The sequence below is a fragment of the Eretmochelys imbricata genome, chromosome 6, assembly GCF_965152235.1.
Source record: "Eretmochelys imbricata isolate rEreImb1 chromosome 6, rEreImb1.hap1, whole genome shotgun sequence".
NCBI lineage: Eukaryota > Metazoa > Chordata > Testudines > Cheloniidae > Eretmochelys > Eretmochelys imbricata.
The window spans coordinates 46,388,511-46,416,308 of record NC_135577.1 but is presented as its reverse complement, the minus strand read 5'-3'; the positions used below and the strand labels follow the sequence as shown (position 1 = coordinate 46,416,308).

The following is a 27,798-nucleotide window of genomic DNA, read 5'->3' as shown; positions in this document are numbered from 1 at the left end:
GCTCAGCTGCAGACCCCAACGAGGGCAGGCTCAGGGGAATCAGCTGAGCCAAGTAGAGCCAGCTGAGCTGGTGCCTGGGAGGAGATATAAGCCCAGGGAAAGGCTCAGTGAGGAGGCTAGCCAGGGGAGAAGCCAGAAGACCCAGGAGAGGGTCAGTGTGGGGATCGGTGTTGGAGGAATTGGGGCTGCACTAAGCACTGTAAATAAAGAGACACGGGTGAAACACCTGGAAGAGGCATTGGGACCCTTTCTTTGACCAGCCTAAGCACAGAGCACAGGGACAAGAGGGCGAGAACCTGTGGGCACCTTGTGGCACATACCAAATACCATATCACATATTTATAGATGTTTCTCTAACAAGCTGAAAACTAAGTCCATTTGTTGTAAATTTGATTAAATGAGAGATGCTATTTTAATTTCATACTGCATATTTATGATACTGATAGCAGCTACAATAGTATATAATGTATTTATCCCTTCATTAGTGTGTTTAGCAATTCTGTGTTGCACAGCTGTATATGTATGAAGTTTATGCATCATGATCTATTAAAATATGAAAGCACTGGTAATTTGTTTGCATGTTTTCAAAAGGTTTGGTGTGGAACCTCCTGGGTTAATAAAGCTGGAGAAAGAGATTGAACAAGAGGAAATACTTTCAGCTCCTCTTCCGTCTCCTTCACCCTCCCCAACAAAATCTCCAGGGAAAAAGAGCACAGGAAAACTGTTGGATGATGCTGTAAGTGTGCTTGGGCAAGGCTTCTTATCATGAGATATCGACAAAAAAATAGACTAACATCTTCCTGACACATTCTGACATACACAGGACATAAGGGCCTGAGTTTGACATCTCACCACATTTAGAGGTCTAATGACAAGATTTGCAAGAGTCTACAATTAATATCATTTGTGACCACAAATATTTGCAGTTTGGAAAATTTTAGTGGATAATGGAAATCTTCAATTTGGCCCATCTTTGCAGTGCTGAAGTTCTTACTGAGGTCCAGGTCTGGCTGTCATTATTTTTATTTTATTTTATTTTATTTTATTTTTTTAAACTAGTTGTTGACTGAACTCTCATTTGGTGTTTTTTCTGAGGAAAGACTGAGAGATTTGTCCCTTACTGACTTGTACATATTTCTAACAAAACTTCTGAGTTATTTGAGCCTCTTTTTATGCTCTCGGTCTGCCTGCCTCTTCTAGCATAAAACAAGTTCAAAACAGATTTTTTTCCTCACTATTACCAGGGAAAATACCTTACTTTACAATCCATTAAGCCCTTTACATGATACTGTAGTGATCATTTCTCAGTTACGCTCCACAAGAGGGGTTTACTTTGAAACAGCTGGAATCAGCTGAAAGAGACATTTTGAGGCAATGAAGAGGTTAACTAGGAAATTACAAATATATTCTATAAAAAGAAACAGTTACTATAGTAACTGCTATATCACATGGTAGATGTGCCACCTGGGAGTTACAAAGCGTTTTTGAAAAACCTATGTGCCACTTTTGTGTTACAATGAGCAGATGGAATCTAATGTTCATTCTTTTAATGAAAAATGTATTTTTAAAATGTAAATAGGTTACATTTAACTTTTATATTTTGTGTCATCTTTAACTATGCAAACCCACTCATTGCTTCTCTCAGAGCATTGTGGAGAATGCGGGGATGTTTAGAATGGAAGAGATGACTGTATATCTCAGGGGAACAGAGAAGAAAATATGAAGGCTGTCTCCAGCCATCTTCTTTAATTTAAAATGCAGTAGGGATAGAAAGGGTTGAATTTATCCAGTTAAATTCCTGATCCTCACTGTCCCCACACTATAAACTAATGGCAGCACTCATACAAAGCAGACACAAAAAATAAAACAGGGTTAAATTTTGCCCTCCACTTCCATATTTGATTTTTAAATTCCAGTCAATAATACTTCTGTGCGCCTCAGGCAAGTGGGGTTGTGGAGGCAGCAATGGCAAATACAACAGTAAGGGCTCAATTATCCTCTGGTTTGTACCAGATTTACAGTGGTATAAATCAATTGGCTTTGATTCTCCCCAACGCTGAGCTGCTCTGTGCTACTTACCCAGAACAAAGCAACCCTAAAGGTGGCAGACCCAGCTACTGGAGGACTCCCACTGCTCAGGTGAATCCTTGGCAGCATAGAGTTATCATAACAGGCCCTACACCACCTTTCTGCTGGCTTCTAGTATAAGGAGTGTCACCAGAGGGCATGGTTGGCATGTATCTATGTACAGGCGATCCCTTCCTGTTAGACCCTGGGGCCATGGGCAAGCTGATTTGGGGAGCATTTAAACGATCACTCTGGTATGCAGTCCCAAGATCCGAGGACATATATGTCCAGATATACCTTTTGCAGCTCCTGCAACCTACATTCGGTATGACCCATTGACTTCAGTAGAGTTACTCCTGTTTTAAGCGGATGGTAGAGGTCCTGAATATCTCAAGATTGGTTTGATATTCAACATCCTAGACCTAATACTCTTGATGCCAGTGTGAATGAGAGGAGAATTTCCACTGAAGTCACTGGAATTATTCTGGTGCTAAAACAAATAAGTGACCGGAAAATCAAGCCCAATGACCATTTTTAATGTGTTTAGTGCCAAGTATAATTTCAAGCTATGAAGTAAGTTTCACGACAATATTACTGCACATTTTTGAGTGAGGGTGGAATAATTCCCAGCAATTATTCCACAAGGGAAAAGGCCTGGTCAGATGGGAGCATTGGATCATTTTAGCAACAAGGTGGAAAGCCCTCAAATTAGGTGATAGAGGGTAAGTCAATTTTAAAAGTTCCTCTTCCTGCCCATCAGCTGACAAGATCAATTACAGAAAAATGTTAGTTAACTTGTTCACTTTTTACATCTATCCATATCCCCAATCACCTCCAACAAAAAGAAAGTTCCTTTGACGTGTTGAAATTTTCCCTCAAGTATAAAACCTAAATCCTAAAACCTCCTACTCTGTATAACAGATCTGTTCCTGTATTTTAGTCAGACAACCAAAATACCTAACAGAGCCCCAGTACATGACCCTGGCCTTTTTCCTGTCTAAGAAAGTGTTACTCAAACTTTCATCAGTAAGTTATTCTAACAGCTTTCTTTCTGTTCTCAGTCTCTTTTTATGGGGCCTTAGTTTACAAATTGGATCTGAAAAGGTCTGCTGAGTGTTATGTGAAGTGGACAAAACCTTTGGAAAGTGCGTCCTGCATTTTGTTTCATTTGACATCAATACATTAGGTCAGCTTTCATCCAAGAGAAGGACAGTATGTGGAAATGATTGCCTTCATGCACTTGTCAGTGTTGTTTCTTAGTGGAAGTGCTACTTGAATGTCAAATTAGAGTTCACTCAACCAGATCTGCTCGTTGACATTGATGGTTATGCTACTTTAAGATCACCTAAAAGTTCAGAATATACATCTACTAAATATTAATGTCACTGGTTTCACATTCAAGGCTGAATTCTCAGTTGGAGCTGAAGTTTGGCTGATGTAAATGAGGAATAGGGCAAAAGTAACTTTCAGCAGCCCTTGTTCATCCCTGATCCCTGGGTTTTGGGGTCCATTTTTTACACCAGTAACTTAGAGAACCCTCAAGGCAACTCTAAATTACACCTGCCGATAACAGCTCCCAATTGACTAATGCAACATCAGGCAACCATGAGAGTGCAGCAGCACATCATCTACCTCAGCCATGTCCCTGCACTGGTGAACATCTCAGAGCTGAGGCTAGGGGGAACATAAATGGCACCTTTCTCCCTGCAACTCTTCTGAATGGCACTGAGTTTAGCTTGGATCCTGGCTCATGATCAGTGAGCATAATGTTTTACCCAGGTGTAAACGGATATGCAAGGTGAAGATTGTGGGAAATCAGGTCCTCTATCTCTGAGATAAAGCAGTGTTAATTATATTAGTAGGGAAGCCCTGCTGGAGAAATTACTGGGCAGCTTCCTTTTTGTGTATCAGATACACTCAGGACTCCAATACTTGGACTTCCTTTACTTTTCATCTGAGACTTGTAGGTGGATTTTAATTGTAAATCTACCCTCCAAAAATCAGTAGAGTTCAATTCCATTCACATACCATCAACTTCAGACTGACAAAACTTTGGGCTAAGTTGATCACTCAGTTATGTAGTGCAATTCCATAGCAAACTGTGTGTCTGAGAGCATCACCGGCCTCTACTTTATCTTTCCACACCTGGGAATTCCCTTCTGACCTGGGAATCCCCACAACCTTGGATTTCACAGATGCTTTAAAAAACTGCTGCTGTATTTATTTTTCATTTTAATATTTTTAATAAGTAAGAATATAGATTTGTTTAATGTTACCATTTTATGTAATTGAAAATACATGTAGATTTCAAGAAGAAATTATGGCCCAATCCTTGGGCCCATCTGAACTCTGCCCATGACCCAAAGGGAGGACACATCATCTATGTTGTCATTACTGAGTGATGACAGAAGATGCTGATGCAAAAGATCCTTCTGCAGATATTTTAAGATCTATAGGGTCTTTCTTGTGGGTCCCCAAGCTATGTCAGAAACACTGCAGAATGAGAAAAAAACAGTGGCCCTGAAAAAGCTGTGATCACCGATTCGCCCTCCCCCCCTTCACATGGCTTAACGTAAGAAGAGAGCTTGTGTTGCTAATATCTGAATGCTATATGAGGTTTATTACTATTTGATTCAAGGCTTTACCTGTACCAGAAGTACCAAATCCTGAAGTCTTCGTTCAGTTTTTACTCATTCTTAATTCAGCAAAAAACACATTGAATACACTGGGATTGTTCCCTATGGACCACATAGAAATTTAGTATAGATTTCATGATTTTGCCCGTTAGTAGTAGCGATGGTATTGAAATCAATGTCTTAAAAAGTCACTCAATGCCATACTATTAAAAACATTAGAGTTGAGGGAAAAAAGAAGTAAGACAATTTCAGCAATAGCGCCTTAATTAAAAGCCTGAAGAGGTGTTAGGAAGAAGTCATTTGTCACGATGACAGAGAATAAATCAAGGGCATGACATTATGTTAACTACCCTTTTGAACAGTTTGCTGCAGGTACACTCTATTAAAGAGATACAATAATAACTTGTTTTTCAGGTCAAACACATTTCTGAAGATCCTCCTTGTAAATGCCCCAACAAATTCTGTGTGGAGCGTCTTTCACAAGGACGGTACAGAGTTGGAGAGAAGATCCTCTTTATTAGGGTAAAAAGTTTTCATTTTTCATGTTATGCAATGTTCCTTTTGGGGATCACTGATATCTGCCATCTGACAGCAACATTTTTTAATGCTTGGGCTGCTTCTTTCCAGGTTAAAATGACACCACTGGTTAATGGAAGAAAATATTTTCTTTCTGACAAGTACAGATTCTCATCCACAGCACAATCGGGGAGATATAGTCCACAGGAGGGTGCAGGGGAAGGGGAAAGGGGTAGTTGGGTCGGAGAATTAATAACATGGTAGAGTCTTCTACTTCTAGGTCATTGATTCCATGCTGGCCATGATAAATGGTGACGAAGAATCTTCACAAATAGAGATGATGGTTTCTTATTTCCTGTTGGAATAGTATTCTTGTCGGAAAAGCCATCGTCCCACTTTGTGTTAATTGGTACCCTTCTTGACAGTCTCAGGAGAGAGATCAAAGACTGAATGAGAGTCTAAATTACTCTCCCATCCCTCCGTCCCATGGCTGATGTACATTGGTAGGGTAGCATCAGTAGAAGTCAGTGGGAGTCTTTTTAGACAAATGAAGCCAATTGGAATCTTAGCTTTTGAACCTGCAAGCTAATATTTACTCCCTCACATTCTCAGTCCTGCATTCCTTGAGGTCCCAGTTCAGCAAAACACGAAAGGATATGCTTAACTCTAAGAAGATTTTTAAGTCCCATTGAAGTCAAGTGCATACTTAAGGGCTTTGCTAAATTGGAATGGACTTAAGCATGTGATTAAAGTTAAGCACACATTTAAGTGCATTGCAGAATAGGAGCCTGAAAACCCTTAATTAATTCAAAAGGAGTTCTGAGTCTATGCAAAATGAAAGATTGGGCTACAGATGGACTCTGCAAAGGAATTTTAATGTGATAAAGAAAGGAATTTATGTTTTATTGCCTCTGAAACTTCCTTTTAACTCTACAATATATTTAGGGCACTAAAACGATTACTTTTTAATCAGTTTGTGCAAAAGTTAATGTTAATCAGCCAAAGGCCATAGCTGTGCATTTATGCACCTAATGTATGGGGTTTTATAATTCACATTTCTAGTTTAATTTTTGTCCTCTATTCATTTCACAGTATCAAGTTTCACAAGTCACTGTTGTTCCCATTAAAAACACATTTTTTACAGTGGAAAATGAGTAACTGTAGTTTTTCAGCTGTATTTTGAAAGTAGCCTTGTATAAAACTGGTGCTTTTTAGCCAGCTTGCACTTTTGATTTCTTCCTTTATTTTTAGTCTTAAATCACAAATCTTAAACCATTCTTAACCCTCTCTTTTTGATAAACTGTAAGTTTTCCTTCCAAAATTTTGTGTCACAAATTCCCCACTGCTGGCTTCTCTGTTATACAATTCATTCCAAGTCAGTGTTCCATTCCAAGTGTGCAAACAAAACACCCCTTTCATATCACGCTTCTGCATTCCAGGTAGAATTGTGCCAAAAAAATCTAACTATGATATGGATTAGACATCAAACTACAGTATTAGGGCCAGATCCTGCTCTATTAATGTCATTGGAAATTTTGCCATTGACTTCAGTGGAAGTAGGCTTGAGCTGCTTGATCCATAGTTCAAAAATAAAGTACATTATAGTTTGGTTGCACTAGACTCTGTCTCATTAAGGAGCGTTCCACTGGGTTATAGTAATTCTTCACCAGCTTGTTTTAACCCTTCAAGCTATGGATTTTTCACATATACATTAATACATGCATTAGGCTTTTCTTTTGAACCCTTTATAAACTTTCTTACATATAGTAGAAATGCAGGTAGAGAGATGCTTAACTGACATTTAATTTCAGTGGTCATTTGGCACCATCTCCTGATGTTGCTGGGGATAATTTTTCCTTCTGTCCCATCTGTTCCATTTATGACATAGGTTGTTTCCCTGGACACTGCCATCAACTGTCCCCTTGCATATAAAGTAACTGACTAAAGGAGTTGGATGAAATTTCTAGATTAGTTTGGTTCAGCAACAATATTATCTGGATTTATGGCTCTTCAATTAGAGCCCAGTGGAAGAAATTCCACTGACTTCAATGGGACAAGGGTTAGGGTCTTATATGGTGAAATTGTTTACTGATGGCTTGGCTTCTGGACTGGAATCTGTTGCTCTGGGGCAGTTACCTCAGAGCAGGGACCTCAAGGCTTTCCCTTTTGTGGACAAAATCAAACTTTGAAATACTGAAATCCTCTGCAGACCAGAACTACCTTTCTGCACACAATGGAGAGCTGCTCTGCTGGGCTTGATTTATGCTGTGGAGATGCCTGAAGTTATAGAATATAGCTCTTAACTGGCTCTTTGTTCTGCTCTGCCATCCTGGATCTAACTTTTCACTGACTTGCATCAGATACTAGGGTAACATTTTCAAAAGTGCTTAAGTGACTTAAGAAATTCAATGGGAGCTAGGCACTAAGTCACTTAGGTGTTTTCATAAATTCCACTAGGTGCCTATCTGCATCTTTAGACACCAGAATACCTTTGTAAATCTGGCCTCACTGTCCAAGTCACTTTAAAAAGTGGGACTTAGGCTTTTAAGTCACTTAAGCACTTTTGAAAATTTTACCCATGGGCTAAAGTTCACCTGCTCCTGTAATCTGGCTGAGTGTACCTCTACTTGTTACTTTTGCCTGCCCACTTTTAGATGTCACCCACCTCCTGGGGCACCTAGACACCATTGTGTGTGAAACTTTGAAGTAAGAAGATAGGCTATGTCTATATTTAGGGTGGTGTGTACAGTGCAGGCACTGCATGTGAAAGGCAGACTACATCCACACTTGTCACTGCAGTGTGTAGCTATATGCCACACTGAAAGGTTGGACAGTGGGGAAAGGCTTTGGTGGGGGAGGCGGTGGGACATTACACTGCTAAAAATAGCAGTGTAGACATGAGAAGCATTTATTTGGCATTTAGTGGGCTGCATAGGGTATATACTCTACTTGCTTAACCCATACCTTACAGTTCACACTGGTATTTATAGCCATGCTAGCTGGGAGTGTAGTGTCTGTACTCTACACTCCACCGTATATGTAGATGTAACCATAGATCATGTCTGAGAACTTATAAACACTTTGGTTTAATGGTACTACTATTATTGCTTGGTCATGGTAGAATTACATTATGGCCACATTAATACCGTTGTGTTCATTATAAATGCAATTATACTGTAACTACAGTAGATGAGTTCAAGATTATGGGACACAAAAAGAAAATGCTAATGAGTATTTAATGAAGTTATCCCTCTGCAATAAATTCCTCTTCCGTTCTGGATCCACAACTTTTTTAACGGACAAATTAAGAATACTTCCCTTATTTCATTTCTGTAAGGATTTATGCTGCTATTTTAAAAGCAAGTTACAACCCCACTGTGACAAAGTTCCTCCTCTTCCTTGGTGGGTCCTGCGCTTATTGGCAGATTTGCTCACCTCAGAGGTTCTTGGCAGCCCTCAGTTTGGCCACTTCCAGGGCTCAAATCTGCCATTCACACAGTTAGCCTCATCACTGACCAGCATGGGGAAAAGGAAGAAGAACAATCTCCACAGTCTCTGCTGATCCACCTAGTGGATCGGGGAACAGGCTAGAGACCTTCCCCTCTGGTGGAACCCACAGACCAGGTCAACTCCTCCGGTATCAAATAGGGAGTTGTGGGGATGGAGGGATGGGGGGAACCCGGGCCCACCCTCTACTCCGGGTTCCAGCCCAGGGCCCTGTGGATTGCAGCTGTCTATAGTGGCTCCTGTAACAGCTGCATTACAGCTACAACTCCCTGGGCTACTTCCCCAGGGCCTCCTCTCAACACCTTCTTTATTCTCACCACAGGACCTTCCTCCTGATGTCTGATAATGCTTATACTCCTCAGTCCTCCAGCAGCACGTCCTCTCACTCCCAGCTCCTTACGCACACCTCACTAACTGGAGTGAGAACCTTTTTAAACCAGGTGTCCTGATTAGCCTTAATTAATTTTAGAAAGTTCCTGAGTGTTCTGGAATAGTCCCTATTATTTTACCCAGGGAAAAGGGACCTGCTTAACCTGGACCTAATGTATCTACCTTCGACCACTCTTTTGTAGCCATCTGGCCTGACCCTGTCACATTACCAATGAAAAACAAACCTAGCAGAACACAACCCTCATGTGCAATTTACCCAAAATTAATATTTGAAAGCTTGGAATATTTATCACAGAAAAAAATTCTCTTTGGAATAAAAAAGAAAACAAAAATACAATGAACCCAATCCTTCACAAGAATAATCTTCTCTCAAGTGAGTTGTTCTACTGAAACAAACAGGACTACTTTCCTCAGTGAATATTACTCTCAGGAGCAAGGATTTATAGGATCAGGCATTAAATCTGTTTTTTTGGTATTCAGCAGAGTGTATTTACATGTGATATAAAAAGAGAGCAAAATGTGTAACAAGCAATATTAAAGCAAAATGAAAATCTTTATTTAAAAATACGACAAGGACCTGTCTGACAATATAGTATAGCTAAGGTTTGTTTCCCCATTCCAGTTTCCTTGAGATTGGAAATTAACAGATTGGATTTCAGACCCTGCTTAAACTGAGCATGCCTTCCATGAAGTGAACATGAAAGCTTAAACACTGAAAACACTTGTATTTTAAATGAGAATTGTATCTTCTCTTTATTTTGTTCTTCCTTAATTCACTTATGTGGTGTTTGCCGGCTAGGCTGGAGTAGATAACTGTAAAGGCTGCTTAAATGCTGGTAACAGAAGCTGCATTTTATAATAATGCATGCTAATTACTTGAATTAAAATAAATGATGGTATCCAATTTAATAAGGTATAAATCTGATCCTTTGGTTTAGAGTTAACCCTCCCATATGCATATACCATGTACAGGAAACCACTTGCACATTAGCTCTGGGACTAGAGGGAGTAGATGACCCTGTTGAGGTCCCTTCCAGCCCTACATTTCTATGATTTTGCTCATTGTGTCCCATTCCCACCACTGTGTCACTAAGTGGTTTTGTGACACTCAGCTGTTCCTTAATATCCTCAATCCTTCAGCTATAGTATTTAAACTGACAAAACATTTTTTTAAAATAAATGGAATAATGAGATTATAACAGAAACATGATGAAAATTTTAAAATTTCACTAAAAGAAACCTTTCGTAACTTGCCTTTTTAGATTTTGTTAGCATTAATTTGTTCAGGCCTGAGGTACTAAACCCCTCAATTTCCACTGAGGTCAATAACACTTCAGAGTGCTCATCTCCTCATAGAAAATACAATAGAATCTCAGAGTTACAAACACCTCAGAAATGGAGGATGTTCGTAACTCTGAATAAAACGTTGTGATTATTTTTTCAAAAGTTTACAACTGAACATTGACTTAATACAGCTTTGAAACTTTACTATACAGAAGGAATAGTTTCCTTCATTGTTTTAGTAGTTTACTTTTGTTAATGCTAACAAAATCTAAAAAGGCAAGTTGTGAAAGGTTACTTCTAGTGAAATTTTAAAATTTTCCTCATGTTTCTGTTATAATCTCATTATTCCATTTATTTAAAAAATGTTTTGTCAGTTTAAATACTATAGCTGTACTGTATTTGCTTTTTTGTGTCTCTCTTCTGTTGCCTGATTGCATACTTGCGGTTCCAAATGAGGTGTGTGGTTGACTGGTCAGTTCATAACTCTGGTGTTCATAATTCTGAGGTTCTAATTTACTAAACAGATCTTTAATCTAGTGGAGAAAGGCATAGCAAGACCCAATGGCTGGAAGGTAAAGTCAGATAAATTCAAATTAGAAGTAAGGCATAGATTTTTAACGGTGAAGGTGATATACCCATGTGAACAGATTACCAACGGAAATGAATTCTCCATCTCTTGAAGTCTTCAAATCAAGATACCATTCTGGAAGATATATTTTAGTCAAACACAAGTTCTTGGGCTCAAAATAGGGGTAACTGGGTGACCTTCTATGGCCTGTGCTATATAGGAAGTCAGACTAGATCAGTGGTTTTCAACCTTTTTTTCTGGGGACCCAGTTGAAGAAAATTGTTGATGCCTGTGACTCAACGGAGCTAGGGATGAGGGGTTCAGGGTGTGGGAGTGGGCTCAGGTCTGGAGCAGGAGGGTGGGGTGCTGGAGGGGGTCAGGGCTCTGGGCTGGGGGTGCAGGCTCTGGGGTGGGTTGGGGATGAGGGGGTTGGGGTGCATAAAGGGGTTCTGGGTTTGTGGGAGGCTCAGCGCTGGGCTAGGGGATTGGGGCACAGCGTTGGGGTGCGGACTTTCTGCGTGTCCTGGTACCGCAGACTGCACTGCTTCTGAAGTGGCCAGCAGCAGATCTGGCTTCTAGGCGGAGGCATGCAAGCAGCTCTGCGCAGCTCTCACCTGCAGACACCATGCCCCCCCCCCCCAGCTCAGGTGCTCAGGGTGGGGGCAGCATGCAGAACCCCATGGCCCCCCTGCCTAGAAGCCAGACCTGCAACTGGTCTCTTCTAGGGCGCAGCACGGTTTCAGAACAGGTAGGCACTAGCCTGCCTTAGCTGGGCAGCACCACCGACGGGATTTTTAACATCCCAGTGGGTGGAGCTGACCAGCGTGACCCAGTGCCTTACATGCCGCAACCCAGTAGTGGGTTACGACCCTAACTTTGAAAAATGGTGGAGTAGATGATCTAACGGTCCCTTCTGGCCTTAAAGTCTATGAATCTATGAAAGATGCTCCATATTTTGCAGGATCATCCCCTGCAAACCAAACGATGAGTAATACATACTCTCTCATATACAATCACATTTTTATTTCTGTGTGCTTTTCTAATACTTATATTCTTCAGTATTCTATTCTAGTAGTAATACCAAAGGATTTATCTACAACTAACTCAATGTATAAACCCATGCATAGAACATCACTATAGTTTGGTTGCTATGGAAACAGAGCCTGGGCATTTTCTTTTGGGATTCATATGGAAAGGGGCACCAGTATATCTCTGTGTGTGCATATGATTAGTCTCTAAACAGTAATCTAGTATACACTTCTGCCCCTTCATGGAGAGAAGAATGTGTTGTTTTATATTTATTTACATCCACCCAGGGAAATCATCACGGAATTAACCATGAGAAATAAGATAATATGGACATTTTGTGGGGGGATATTTGCTAAGCACAAATTATGCTGAAACTGCCATGATCCCAAATATTTTGTGCTACCATTCGGACCCAGAGATGCATACACAGCTATATTCACAGTTTTCCCATGATATGCTTATTATGCCTGGATTTGCCTCCAGCCTATCTTTGGTTGTTCTAACTTTCCTCCTTACCCTCAACACCACAGCAGCTGTTCTGCCTCTCCTGAGCCCAACATCCTCATCTTCTAAATTCTATACCCTCTTATTTGCCACTTCCTCTTTTGCTATGTCTGTGACCCATAACCCCATCCTGGGGACTTCCTCTATGGCTGACCTACTTCCAGCTTCTCAGCAAAGGCATCATGTCAAAAAAAAGTGGGGAAGGGGAGACTTCTTTTTGTTTTTATAGCATTGTTTGTTCCTCTGAACTAATACAGTTGGTCCATTTTTTCTTTGAGGATAGGGAACCACCTCAATTTAAAGAGTTGAGAGGACACCTGGGAAAAAGAGACCATTTTCCCATATAAGGATTTTGGAAGTAAATTTCAAAGATTCAGATGTTTTCAGAGAACTATCTACAATGACTTGAAGATCTTTTTCTTGAGTGGTAACAGCTAATTTAGACCCCATCATTTTGTATTTACAGTTGGGATTATGTTTTCCATTGTGCATTACTTTACATTTGTCAACACTGAATTGCATCTGCTGTTTTGTTGCCCAGTCACCCAGCTTTGTGAATGCCTTTGTAACTCCTCACAGTCAGCTTCAGACTTAACTATCTTGAATAATTTTGTATCATCTATGAATTCTGCCCCCTCACTGTTTATCCCTTTTTCCAGATCATTTATGAGTATATGGAATAGCACTGGTTCCAGTACTGATTCTTGAGGATGATACTATTTACCCCTTTCCACTGTGAAAACTGACCATTTATTCCCATGCTTTATTTCCTGTCACTGATCCAGGACAGGACCTTCCTTCTTATCTCATGACTGCATACTTTGCTTAAAAGCCTTTGATGAGATACCTCCTCAAAGGCCTTCTAAAAGTCCAAGTACACTATATTCACTGATTCACCCTAGTCCATATGTTCATTGACATCCTCATAGATTGGTGAGGCATGATTTCCCTTTATAAAAGCCATGTTGACTCTTCTCCAACATATTGTGTTCATCTATGTGTCTGATAGTTCTGTTCTTTACTATAATTTCAGCCAATTTGCATAGTACTAAAGTTAGGCTTACCAGCCTGTAATTGCCAGGATCACCTTGGGAGCCTTTTTGAAAAATGAGCATTACAGGATGTTCTCCTTCAAGAACTGTAATGCAGTTCTCTGGAAAGTTTATGTAAGTATAATTGGAAGTATCCATGGAAAATAGGGAATTTTCTTATGGTTCAGTGATACCATTTTGCTATGATAATATGCCCGGAATAACTGGAAATTGATTAAGTCTTGCTGTAGAAACACATTTTGCTTTAGGGATGAGACAGTAAGTGCTTTCCACAGTTTGGAGTTACTAACCCTGAGTGTTTAGAAATGGGAACGCAGCTACCCATTGCTGTCATGTTTTAAGGATGGAAAACGTTGAGCTTCAGATTTTCCTTCCAAAGCAATTGGTGAAGTGAAGCATAGTGTGGACAGAATTCAAATCAGTCAAAGCAGAAACCTCTGTTTTATAGGCTTAGTGGTGAAATGTCTTATGGACTAAGTGAAGTTTACCTTTAGGCAACTGCTACATTGTGGTAACTTTTACTATTTGCACAATTGTTTAAGTTATGGTTTTCGGTGCATACAGATGTTTTGTACTACTAAGGGGTTATTTTCGTGCTGTAAACATAAATGACATTATTATTGTACAGCTGAGAGAAATTATTGATACCAGCAGAAGACTCATTTATTTCTACAGCAAACATGCCTCTGTGCGGTAGAAGCAATTCTCTCTACACATTCAGGACTCAGGCATAAAAATATTGTTTAACTGCAATCTCTATAGATTTATGGTCATATTCTGGTTTTAAATGTTCTTAAAAGGACACATAGTTTATATTGTGATTTCCAGGGAGACTTAAAAGCTTTACATTTTAACATAAGAATAGTATTACTGTGTAATTAGAGCTGAATTGGCCAGTGGTTTGGCAATACAGTATGTAGGATTTAGATTGTTTGTGATGTGTGACATGGTCTTTCTGCTGCTGAAATAAAAGGAACACATCCAAATGCATTTTTTAGGGTTTTTTGTTTTACTTTGCCATTCCTTACAATACTTTTACAAACTCAAGAATAAATTTTCTTCCCTTACTGAATCCTTTTCCATTTAGAAGTTATTCATTTTCTTTGTTTTTTCTCCCCTTGCTTGCAAATTATGCTGGTCTTATTCAGACAAATAACCCTATTGACTTCAATGGGACAAGACATTGCATCAGAGCCAGAAGTGCTAGAGCACTCCAGTGGAATACAGCCTTGTCATTTCTTTGGGGCAGAAATCATCTGACCAAATTCAGCTCTCCGATATCAATCTGGAATAATTCTGCTGAAAGCAATGGAGTTACTCCAGTTTACATTGGTACAAATGAGGATTTAAGGCATTAGTCTACTTTGCTAAGCACGGTTTATATTTACAGGGCTTTATAAGGGCCAAAATCTGATGGCCTTACTTACACTGAATAGTGTGTTATACTACAAGTAGACTCATTCCATCCAGTGGTACTAGTTACAGAGTAATACACTACTCGCCATGAATGAAGGCATCAGAATCTGTATTTGTTTTAATAGTGTGTCGTCTTCTGCCTCTGAACAGCAGCAAACTGTCAAACCCGGTTCCCAGAGTGTCCTAACTTTGAGCCAAATCCTACTCAGCACATTCAGGAATGGGCAGTGTTTTCAATGGAGATACTTTGGATTTACACATCAAAGAATATTCCAAGTTGTGCTCCACTGGACTGTACGTGTCTGAGGGCAATCTTTTAAAATCTCTCTTCATCTCAGAGAGAGAGAGGGTTGTTGTTTTTTGTTTTTTTTTTAAAGAAACAAACCAAAAACCAAGTTACAGAATTTAAAATATTAACAATCTTTGTTAGATTACAGAAATGCTAAGAAGGAGCACTTTTTAAGCATATATCATCTGAGGAGAGATGATCAAGAGCACAAAGCTCAGTCAGGTGCCCAATTCCTAGTAGCTGGGTTCCTAACTCCTGCTTGTACCTTTGAAAATCTCCTTCTGAGTATTCCATTTTGCCAAATTAATTGAATTCCATGAATAAGATTTGATCCACACTATGTATGGGAGACTGAACCCCACCTCTCTGAGGTTATAGTTGTATGAAAGAATCCCAAAACTGATGAACTGAGCTACTAAACACCCTATGCCATGGACCTCCATTGTTATTTAAGTTGTCTTTTAGATTACCAAAAAATCACTTTTTAATGTTTTACTTTTACCATGGCAATTATGGCATTTTGTGGGCTTATGGTTTTATGTTCTAACATACCATAAAATACCTCAGCACCTTCCACAGTAATATTTGCAGAGTGTGAGTCTGTTCATTTTTTAAAAGTTATGTACCGAAAGTAAAGATTTCTGGTGTTGAATGGGTAAAAAAATGAGACATTTTATAAATAATATATTGTATCCTTGAATTATTGATTAATCTTCTTGGGAACCAAAGACATATGCTGTGAAATATCATGGTGATTTTAAATTCAGTATGCATCTCCCTTGTGCTAAATTGTGTAGGATATGTTGAACAATGTTTTTCTAAGTACAAATTTCTTGAGATTATATTTAAGTTGATAAAAGCTCAATAGCATAGTTATGTGAAAAATTATGATGAATAATACTAATTCTTAACATTTATAGTGTGCTTGATAGTTAAAAACACTTTGCAAGATTGAAGTAATTAATTTTTACACCATAGCCAGGTACAGTAGATAGGAGGCAAACTGTTATAGTTATCACTTTACAGATGAGGAAACAGAGGAAATGAGGTTGTGGCCCAGTTTTTAAAAAGTTTATGCTTGTGGACAATCTCCAAGGCAGACACATGCCACATGCACAGGTCAAATGCTGTGTGTGCAACTCAAGGGCAAAATATATGCACAATTAAATATGGAGGTCTAAATGACTGCACAGAATATCACTGGCAGAGTCAGAACTAGAACTCAGCGATTTGTGTGTCTTAGTCCCTGTTTTAAATTACTAAACAATTCTTAGCCCCATTAAACCAGATACAAATAATTAAATTGATGTTCCATTCTTTCTAATTGAAACAAGTGGCTAAATATGCCCCTTTGCTACTCCTCTGGCTTCACTGAAGTTACTCCGATGATAAATTTGGTTCAATGAGTTTTGGTGGCTTAAGGTCTGAGTAGATGGCCTTGGGGTTAAGACAGTGGACTGGGATTTAGGAAATCTGAGTTCAGTTCTTGGATCTGCCACAGATTTCCTGTATGATCTTGGACAAATCACTTAAACACTTTGGATGGGATTCGCAAAGGGGATTTTAGGTGCCTAAGCCCAAAACTTAGATTCTCAAAACACCTGCTCAGCTGCCACCCAACCCTGTAGATGCCCAAAGACCCCTACATTTCTGCCATGCATGTACACAGTCACCTAATTTCTGACACCACTGAGCAGCTTGGTGCCTAACTCACACCTATGTCCCAGTGGGATTCACAAACTAGGCATTCACTCAACTATCTTGCCTATAGGGATGGATCTGTAGATAGGTTCTAAGGCAGTGGTTCTCAACCTGTGGTCCACGGACTATGTCTAAGGAGTCCATGAAAGACATAGCCTGAAAACTGACTGAACAGAATTCAACAGTATATATACACAGATAGTATATTTCCAAAGGGGTCCACACCTCCATTCAGTATTTTTAGGGGGTCTGCAAATGGAAAAAGGTTGAGAACCACTGCTCTAAGGCAGCCTCTGGGCATTTGTATTGCATTGGGCCCTGCACAAACTACAGGGATGCAGCCACCCATCCCCCATCCACCACCCAAATTTACTCAATAGCCCCATGGTTTTAAAACACTCATCCAGGGTAAGGGCGACACAGGTTCAAATCCTCTCTCTGCCAGATGTGAAGCAGGGACTTGGGTTTCCTACCTCCCAGGTGAGTGCCCTAACCACTGAGCTATGAGTATTCTGGCATGGGTATATCTCAGTCTCTCCTGTTGAAGTTGATCCTGTGGTATTGTTGTTTAGTTTTGTTTGTTAATACAAAACCTTAACTAGTCACTGTGTGTGTGTTACCTGTTTTAACCTTGTAAATAACTCTCATTTCCTTTCCTAGTTAATAAATCTTTAGTTAGTTTATTACAGGATTGGCTACTAATTCTGCCATAGACTTCAAGGACAGACTGGGACAAGTCACTTAAACTCTGTCCTTCCATCTCCCCATTCGTAAAAATAGGAATAATAATGCCTACTTCACCGGTATGAAATTAGGCTTAATTCAATGCATTTTGATATTCTTGGATAAAAAGTACTAGAGAAATACAGAAATCTACCTATGATGAAGTTATTTTGCATCAACAGATTTTAGGAAAATCTTTTTGTGTTATTTTGTACATTATGATTTTCTGTGTGAAAGAATTGTGATACTCTTGTACGTGGCTTACATCCTGCATCTAATTAATGCAGGGCTACCTTCAAGTGTGCCTGAAGGGCTTCCATTGAAGAGAACTACAAAAGCACAACCAAAGTCAGAATTTGGCTCTAAGTTTGTTTTGTGCTTCATTTTTCCCTAGTCCTTTCATGTCTTCTCAGCATGCTACATCATTGTAGCACTTGATCATTAGACCATTTGTGCTCTGTACATCAGCTGTTAATGGATTTTAGCAAGTGTTATTTACTAAAGTTACCTTCCTTTTGCAGCTAAGTGTTAAGGCAATAATTAGGGTCCTCTCACCTCAAGTAAATGAGTTATGTTGTGCTTGCAACCTAATGGGCTAGATCCTCAGCTGGATCTGGAATAACTCCACTGAAGTCCATGAAGCTATGCCTTATTGCAGCTTCTGCTATTATGGAAGCTATACATAAAACAACATAAAAAATGTCATTATAACTCACAACCACCACCATTGTTTAATTTCCTTTTCGACTGAAAATTTCCATGCTTGATCTGAGCTCAGAGGTGCCTTTTTTGTTTGTTTTTTGTTTTTAGGTGGCCTTGAGTTGATATTTTTGTTCTGAGGGCTGGGTGTGTTTGTTGAAAGCAAATATTTTCCTCCGATGTTATGACTGGGAGTTTTGCATACACATCACGCAAAAACAAATGGAGCAGTGTTAGTTAAACTTTATTTGTTTTGTAGGTTTCACTGAGACCTAAGGAATGGATTTGAAGAGAACTGGTTGAGAAATGTTAACATTATGAGCGTTCAGAATCTGTTCACACACATGCAGTAGCATTGGCTGTTTTGGTCTTAAGTTATACAATATTTGTCTCTTGAGGATCTCATAGCAATACAACAAGAATCCTGTGTTGTAAGGAAGTATTAAATACAGCAAATAATTCTCCATGGGGAAATTAGGAGATATGTGACTCAAATGTTTGTTGAAATTAGTATATCCTAAATCCTAAATTATGTAAATGAAGGCCAGATAGAGAGTGACATTCCCAAGATCCTGACTGCACACCAGCTGATCCAAGCCATTTTATGTTGTGCTTGGTTTTTTGGAGCGATATACTCTAGGAACAGGATAATTAAAATGATAATTCACATCAGGTTTTTTTTTAATTCTGGTGTTTTTTCAATCAATATTCCAATCCTTGGGCCACATGCTGAAGTCCTTACTCAGTTTTTGTTCAGCCTCTATTTAGGCAAAACTCATACTGGAATAAAAATTGATCTGGTCAGTGTGCAAACAAGCTTCATTGTCAGAAAAATGCCCCTGGCTAAATAAATGGATCAAAACCTGATTTACACAAGCTTATAAAGTTGCATGGGTGGTAGAACTGAATGTTGTAAACATGAAACCTGCGATTAGACTTTGAGTGGTGAATGTTTTTATATATTAGGCTGAAAATATCTCCATACAACATTTTTAATCTGTATGAAAATCTTTCTTTAATCCCATCACTGCAGAATATGCACTCCCTCTACCCTGTTTATTTGATAAAGTCTATGGCAATTTGGCTTTTCTTAATATTATCACCTTTCAGCATGAACATCCTGACAAATAAAAAAATCCATGTGAAGTTAAAAAACAATGTTGTATTCATAAAGAGACCCGGCTAACTATCTGTGAAATGCATAGCTAGAAAGGGATCTCTAATTTAAATAAAGGCTCCCAACAATTCCAAACTGAGACTGTTCTTAAATATAAAGCAAGAGACTCAGTGTTCTCAGTCCAGAAAAGTTCATGAAGTCTTAATCTACTTGAACGCTTTTTGATAAAAGTATTCCTACTGATCACGGTAAGGCAGCAGCGATTGAGGCTTTGGGTGCAGGATTTGATGGTCTCCTGTCCTCCCAATCACTCTTCCTTTCCTGCCAGCAACCCACTCTGCTTAATAACCCACCTGGCCTCTGATCCATGTCATTTCTTCCTCCAGAACTGTGTCTCTTTCTCCTCTATTGCAAGCAGTGGGGACCTTGAGTTCCTCATACAGGTGAGCCCAAGCCACAACTCCTGATCCAAACACCTTCGAACCCTGGGGAAATTTACATCTGGTTTGGACTTTGCAGAACAAGCCAATTTATAATCCCCAGATATGACTTGGAATCCTTTCCCCCAGAGGTCACAACACATCTATGTAGATACTGAAGCAAACGGTGTGAGGGACTCCAGCATGCTGCTGAATCCAGAAGATGCCTAAGCAGAAGCAGGAGGGACCCCTTTTGAAGCTGAGAATGGGAGAAACAAACTCCATAGCTCCTAAAGAGTATCTGAGGACCGGCTTTTTTTGTGAGTGACCATTGGCCAGTGTTCTTCCACTTGTATTACCTCAGATGTGATACACTAAGGGCCCATCTTAGGCTGATCCCGTATACAGCAGGGTCACTAAATAAGAATTTCCATTATCAAATGTTTGGCTTTTAGAAACCTAGGCTAGGATTCTTTAACATTTCAGGTATAATTTTTGATGCAACGCACTGCTAGCAATGAAAGATGTGCTGAGAGAGAAAAACCATCACCTGCCACCTAGATGTTTTAAATAGAATGAATATCTGTTTTATTTTGGTGTTAGGGCAACTTAATACACAACAGTTTCAAGCATGTTATACTTTTCTGAGAACCCATTCAAAAGAACTAGCACTACAGTGTCTCTTCAGATCACAAATCAGTGCTTACTTCCTGCATTAGAGCTGAGAAATATTTTATCATCAGCCATGCTGTTTCCCTGGCCATTAGGATGGTACATCTCAGATAAAACCTCTTGTAAAATAGTTAATCACAATGTTTATAAGATGTTCTATCAGGTGCACTTAGTGGCTTTTACTGGATTTTTAAGCTTCAAACCTGAAAAGATTTCATCTCAAATGACTCCTAAATTAATCTAGGGAACCCTCACAACTGTTCCCTTTATGTATTGATCTTTCTGTTTATCCATTAATGTATTGATCTTATGTATTATTTCCTTTATTTAATTATCTTTGTTAAGCCTCACCTGATCTTCTAGTATCAGATGAAAACAAGCAAGCAAATGGAGCTAGGCAGATTTACATCAGCTGAAGAGCTGGTTCATTTAGTTTAAAGCAATACTGTCTTTTAGACAGTCTCATCACAGTGCTGCTATTTTGGCATTCCTTTCTGGTTTTGTTTAATCTTCCTTAAAACTTCAATGGGAGTCTCATAGAAAAACAAACATAGTAGCAGTCAAATGAGATTGAACATCAATTAGAGTGTTTACAAAATTGAAGGAGATTTTTTAATATTCTGGGTGTCTTCCAAAAGTCAGACGGGGAGAAATATTCCAGGGCTCTGTGATCAAAGCAAAGTCCTTTCCAACTATTCATTATTTGTTTGCGGCAGCACCCACAATATGGTAAGCACTTTCCAGACATTTAAAAGGGATGGTGCCTTCCTTGAGGGGCCTATAATGTAAAGGCAAACAGAGGCAGGTGGCTAGAGGTTATAGGACAGGGAACAATAAATAAGGAATTTTTATACAGGTCAGTTAGATTCACTGTAGCTGCATATGAAAATTGGATCTTTAAGAGGTACTTACATGCAGAAGGAGTTGATCTTCTTGCTAAACTTTTAGCATACCAGCAGCTTTTTAACCAAGCATTGATTAGTCCATTTTTAACTGCCTAGTCTAGTTTTACTCCTACTAGAGCAATAGATATATAAAAGTGCAACCTGTTGATTTTGGACTTCCAAGTGTTGCTGGCTGGTACGGCAGTCTGCTGGGTGTCAACATGTCATAATTTCCATTTGTAAATAAGGTTAATTTCTCTACTTTGGCATGATTAGACTGGTATGATTTTTTTAAATGTAAGATTAAATGTACTTCCAGTCAGTTCCTCACTGAAACAACAGACAATGGAGGCTGGTAACATCTACAAGTGGGAGGTGACATTAACACTTAGAAGTGAACTCAGAGACAATTTACAACAGCAGGTAAAAATCATAATGTTAGAGCTTAGATACTGTGCTCTCTATATACACATAAGATAAATAGATCTGATTCAAATTGGGTAGACAAAGCCTCTGCCCAGCTTGAGGAGCCTCCACTGGGGGGGAAAACAATAAAAAATAGGATCAATACTCCATTTGTGCTTAAATTTTAGGTCTATGGTGGTTTTTACGTTCTGTTAAGATCTGTCAACTAGAGTCAAATAAATCAGATAAAATGACAGTCTGGCATTTTAGTTAAACCTATTTTTCAGAAATAACCATGGTATATTTAGTGCTAATTTTTTTGCTTCTTGGTTCATGTTACTTAACTGCTTCTCTATGATTTAATAAGGGAGAGGACAGGGAGTTATTTGGCATTTTCATAATGGTACAACGAGCCCTGTTTCTGTTTCCCCCTCCCAAAATATATACACTAGCAAGCCAAAGAGTGATATCATGGCATTTTCATGCTGAAAGTGTATATTGTTCTCAGACCCTCCCCCATTTCTCCCCAGGGTGCTCTCTATAGTTCTTAAAAAAAAAAAAAAAAGAAATTCAGTGTTTGTGAAAAGTGCCAAAATGACAGCCCTGAAAAGTGTGAAGTCCTCCCACAGGTAGTATGGGCATGAACTCACTTTTCAGGGCCGTTGCAAACATGGTTCAGGTGTCTTTGGAGAATTATTCATGCGATCATCCATGGTTCTTGATATATAGCTGAGGCTGTTAACTCTGCTCAGAGTCAGTGTCTATCAATAGTTGTTGACAGGACTACAAAGGCCGGACTTATTTTGGAAAGCATCTTAAATTGAGAGAAGTGAAGGCAAGCAGTATACACAGGAGGGTTTTTTTGTTTGTTTGTTTTAAAGTACCTGCTCTACCTATTCTCCCATGTGAAATTTGTAGAAGCCTTCAGCATTGATCTAACTCTGCTCTCACTGAAGTCAGTGGTAAAACTCTCATTGATTTCAGTGGGAGCATAGTGAGCCAAAGTTGAAAGCTTTTGAAAATCCCTCCCATACAGTCAAACTAGAGGATAAATATCCTGCCAATGCAAGGAAATAACCCTGAACTTTAAACCTTGTTTAGTTCCCCTTCTGAAGAGTCCTTTGTGTACATGTGCATGGAGTACTTAAGAAAAAGAGCAAAATAAGTTTGTTTGGTATGGTTCACACCATCCAGTGTGCTATATGTCCAAGTGTCTTACAGTTAGTAAAGAATATTTCATAGCCATAGCATTTCTGGCTGGGCTTGCATCATTGTCCTTTATCCCCTGGACCAGGGATGGGCAAACTTTTTGGCCCAAGAGCCACATCTATCTGGGTATAGAAATTGTATGGTGGGCCATGAATGGTCACAAAATTGGGGTAGGGGTGCGGAAGGGAGTGAGGATTCTGGCTGGCAGTGCGGGCTCCGGGGTGGGACCAGAAATGAGGAGTTCAGGAAGCAGGAGAGGGCTCCAGGCTGGGGGAGGGAGAGTGGGGTGTGTGTGTGGGGGGGTGAGGGCTCTGGCTGGGGGTGCGGGCTCTGGGGTGGCGCAGGGGATGAGGAGTTTGGGGTGTAGAAGGGTGCTCTGGGCTGGGACCAAGGGGTTCAGAGTGTGGCAGGGGGACCAGGGCTGCGGCAGAGGATTGGGGCATGGGGGTGGGGGGTAGTGAGAGCTCTGGCTGGGGGTGAAGGCTCTGGGGTGGGGCTGGGGTTGAGAGATTTGGGGTGCAGGAGGGTGCTCCAGGCTGAGATTGAGGGGTTTGGAGGGCAGGAGGGGGATCAGGGCTGGAGCAGGTGGTTGGGGCACGAGGGGAGGCTCAGGGGTGCAGGCTCTGGGAGGTGCTTACCTCAAGCGGCTCCCGGAAGCAGCGGGATGTCCCCTCTCTGGCTCCTATGTGGAGGGGCAGCCAGGCAGTTCTGTTGCATGCTGCCCTGTCCTCAGGCACTGCCCCTGCAGCTCACATCGGCTGCAGTTCCCAGACAATGGGAGCTGCGGGGGCAGCGCTTTGGGCAGAGGCAGCATGCAGAGTGGAGCCCCCTGGCTGCCCCTATGCATAGGAGCAGGAGGGGGCCAGGACGCTGCTTCTGGCAGCCATGCGGAGCGGCCCTATACCCTACTCCCCAGCGGGAGCTCGAGGGCCGGATTAAAATGGCTGGCGGGCCGAAGTTTGCCCACCCCTGCCCTGGACTGACATAGGTGACTTTTCTCCACTCTGATCACTCCACTGTTCCCAGGGGTGGTCTGAGCATTTTGGAAAGGTCAGTGAGATGAGACACTTCTAAGCTTAACTGACTCACTTTGTACAGTAAGGTGGGTGATCTTTGCTGCAGGAAACTGTGAACTGGGGTCTGTCAACATTTAAAAGAAGTCTTTGTTGGAATATTTCCCAAAGATCCAGAAGTCTGGCTGCTGCTAGGCCTTGAACCTTTGAGGGACTTTGTGTGGATACCTTTGAATTTTAGCATTTATAACCTTAATTTTTCAAAAATGCATGGAAAAGTAGGTGAGTATTATCCCGAATATTTTGGATGGGAAAATAAAGAAAATATTTAAGTAATATAACCAGATTCAGGCACTCGGTGTCAGCACTGGGATTAAAACACAGGAATACCTTGTTTTCAATCCACTAGGTGAGGCTGCCTCTCGTTACCCAGCTGTTCAGAATCCACAATAACTGCTCAACAGATGGCTGAGCTCAGCTGCAGAAAATCTTTTGTGAGGAAGCTCTAGGAGCCCTACCATCATCATTTCTAGCCCAGCTGGCAAGAGCTCCTATAACCCTATATTTATCTGGGGCCTATTGTGTGGAGCCATTGAATAAACCATGGTCTTTGGAAAAATCAGAAACTAACTTCTCTCTCTCTCTGTAAAAAAAAAAAAAGGTCTAGAAATTTTTTTTTAAAATATTTGAAGATACCCTTAGGTTCTCTCAAGCTAAAGAAGCTGTGGCTTGCATTCTCTGCGCCCCAATGTCTAGTTCTGATGATACAATACTGCAAAATATCCAAGAACATCATCTCCAGAGACACAAAAAATCAAACAGTTTATTTGCATTTAAAAACTCTTGGCTGAATTAGTGGTGGTGTAACCCAGGCCCAGTGAGCCCTACCCAGTTATTATTTATGTATGTGTGCAACACTGTTCTCTCAGATATCAGTTCAGACTGAAGTCACACTTCTTAACAAATACCATAGGATGCCAACTCAGAATAAGTAAAAAAAAAATTTTTTCAAATCAGCTGAAATTTTGATTCACTAAACATTTTAGGTAAAATTTTGTTTTCAAATGAGTATTGATCTTGATTTTTATGGTCCATTAGCGTTTCAGTTCTAGCATAGCATCTCAGATATTTCACAGTATTCAAGAACAGTGATGTGTATAAATGTTTGGTCATAATTTCATGTTCACAGAATACAGTCTGAAATCAGGATTTATAGAACTTACAGGCGAGTGATTCTGGCAAATCCACCCTTCTTATGTGTTCTGATATATGTTTTTTCGTGTATTAGCTTTTTCTTGTTAGTCAAGGAAACAGCAGTTCTGAAAGGGAAAAGTGTTCCCTCTAATGAACATTGTAGCTGTGGGGAGGGAGCCTGTGTTTTCTCCAGAATTTTTTTGGTATAGGGCTGAGAAAAATGTATCATTTGTATTTACATATACCCAGTACTTTTCATTCTGAAGATCTCAAACTGTTTCACAAATGACAGGACACACATACTATATCATTGAAATGCAGCCACGTCTTGGGTGGACAGTGACAAAATACTGAACACTACGTAAAAATGGAAGAAAGAGATGTATTAGCCAGCACTGTTTGGGCAAACACTGTTCTCACAAAGAATGCCTAGGAACCACTGCAACTTGATTTTCAAAAGGTCAGCAGCTGATATACTGGTGCACATATGACTAAGTAGGCCCCTTATTTCTATTTAAATATATAATATTAAATTTCCATTGTACATATAGTAATTTTGCATGTAAATCGGTCATGCAATTGCACATGGTTTTCTACATGGAGACCTAGGTAGAGAGGACCATTTCAAAGAACCAGACAGTCACCTTCATAATCTAGCTGGAAAGGTTGAGTTGAACTTGTAGGATTTGAACTTGGGGTTCCAGGAAGACTACCTATATCAGAACTGATGCCTAGACCTGCACATTTGTTTACAAAGCTTCATGCTCTGTGAACCAACTACTAGAGTCCATAGGCAGTATAAGGTCTTTATGGACATAAAAGAGCTTATAGACCTTCCTAAGGTAGATAGTGCAAAAGTAATTTCTTCTGAAGGGGACTGTTCATGCCAAAGACTAGAATCATATAAGAGTACTTGGGGAGCAATTTTGAGGCATCTGCTTCAGGTATGCATATTTCCATGGCCTCTATGGCTTTATGCTAGGGCATTTTTAGAATGATAAGCAACTTAGAAATACCACACAGCCATACAAATAGATACAGTAACTCCTCGCTTAATGTTGTAGTTATGTTCCTGAAAAATGCTACTTTAAGTGAAACGGTAAGCAAATCCAATTTCCCCATAAGAATTAATGTAAATGGTGGGGGGGGGGTTAGGTTCCAGGGAAAAAAATTTTGCCAGACAAAAGACATATATATACACATACCCGGGAGCCTCCTGCTTGCTGTGAAAGGGGGGAAGAGGTGTGCTAATGTCAGGGTGTCCCCCTGCCCCCTGCTCTGTGGAGACAAGGTACAGGAGAAGGGGGTAGGGAAGAGGGGGACACCCTGACATTAGCACCCCTCTTCCCCCCCTTTTATAGCAAGCAGGAGGCTCCCAGGAGCAGCTCCAAGGCAGAGGGCAGGAGCAGCACATGGCAGTGGGGGGAGGGACATCTGAACTGCGGGCAATTGATAGCTTGCTGGGCGGCTTCCGCACAGGGAACTTAGGGGAGCTAATGAGGGGGCTGCCAGTCCACCCTGATTCCAAGCCCCCACCAGCTAGCTGCAACGGGCTGCTCTTTCTGCAAGCAGTGGACAATACAGGTGGCTGCCAAACAACATTATAAGGGAGCATTGCGCAACTTTAAACAAGCATGTTCTCTAATTGATCAGCAACGTAACAATGTTAACCAGGACGACTTCAAGTCAGGAGTTACTGTATGTCATTACTACACAAGATGTCCTTGCAGACATTTTTGTATGCCACAGAATTCTCTATTGTTGTATGCAATGTAGTTGTCTCACAAAATTCTCTGTGAGAGCAGTATCTGAGGAAAATCCAGCTAGATGACAGACTAAGCAGAAAGATAGTGGAAGTGGAACCTAAATGCCAAAAGCTTTTTAAACAAGTAGTCACATGCTCTGGTTGCGTACAGGTGGACCTCCTTAAATTAAGAGAAAAACAAAGGCAAATGATTTTTCACCAGCTACAAAAGTCATGGCAAGAAGGGCATAGATGCTGTGTCATGTAAGTGACCTCTCTCTCCCCTTAGCTCCTGTATGCACTCTCTCCAACTCTAATACTAAGCAAGCTACATAAGATTCAAGACAATGTGTTATTTGATACTGATCACTCTAAGTTGGCTGAAGTGGCTATGGAACTCCAAGACAGCAGAGTTATTGATAACCAAACTACACACAAATTATCACTGGCAAAATACCTTCTGTCACAAGACCCAGTTCTACACCAGAATCCAGCTTTTCAGAAAAAAGAATAAAAGTTCCAGGAGACTCTGTTACAATAATCAGTGCCTTGGCAGCTAGAACCTATTCCAAGACCTTTGCCAGAATCTAAAAAGATTTTTCTTCTGGTATAGGAGGAAAGATATAAAACTGATGAGTGCAAAGAGAGCCAACATACTAGCATTTCTGCAGCAGGGGATTTTCATGGGACTAAGCCTGTGTGCCATCAAGTTACAATTGGCAGCCACCAGAAACAAACTAGCCTGCTAATGCTAAATTCA

The 27,798-nt window shown here is 40.3% G+C and overlaps 1 protein-coding gene across 1 annotated transcript in view; it reads left to right on the top strand.

The window, feature by feature from the left end:
• Positions 1-27,798, top strand: part of GAS2 (growth arrest specific 2) — a 118,055-nt gene that overhangs the window by 67,626 nt on the left and 22,631 nt on the right. Inside the window, exons 5-6 of the mRNA XM_077820136.1 lie at positions 592-736; positions 5,118-5,225. Coding sequence (XP_077676262.1) covers positions 592-736; positions 5,118-5,225 — 253 coding nt within the window. The remainder of the gene's footprint in view (positions 1-591; positions 737-5,117; positions 5,226-27,798) is intronic.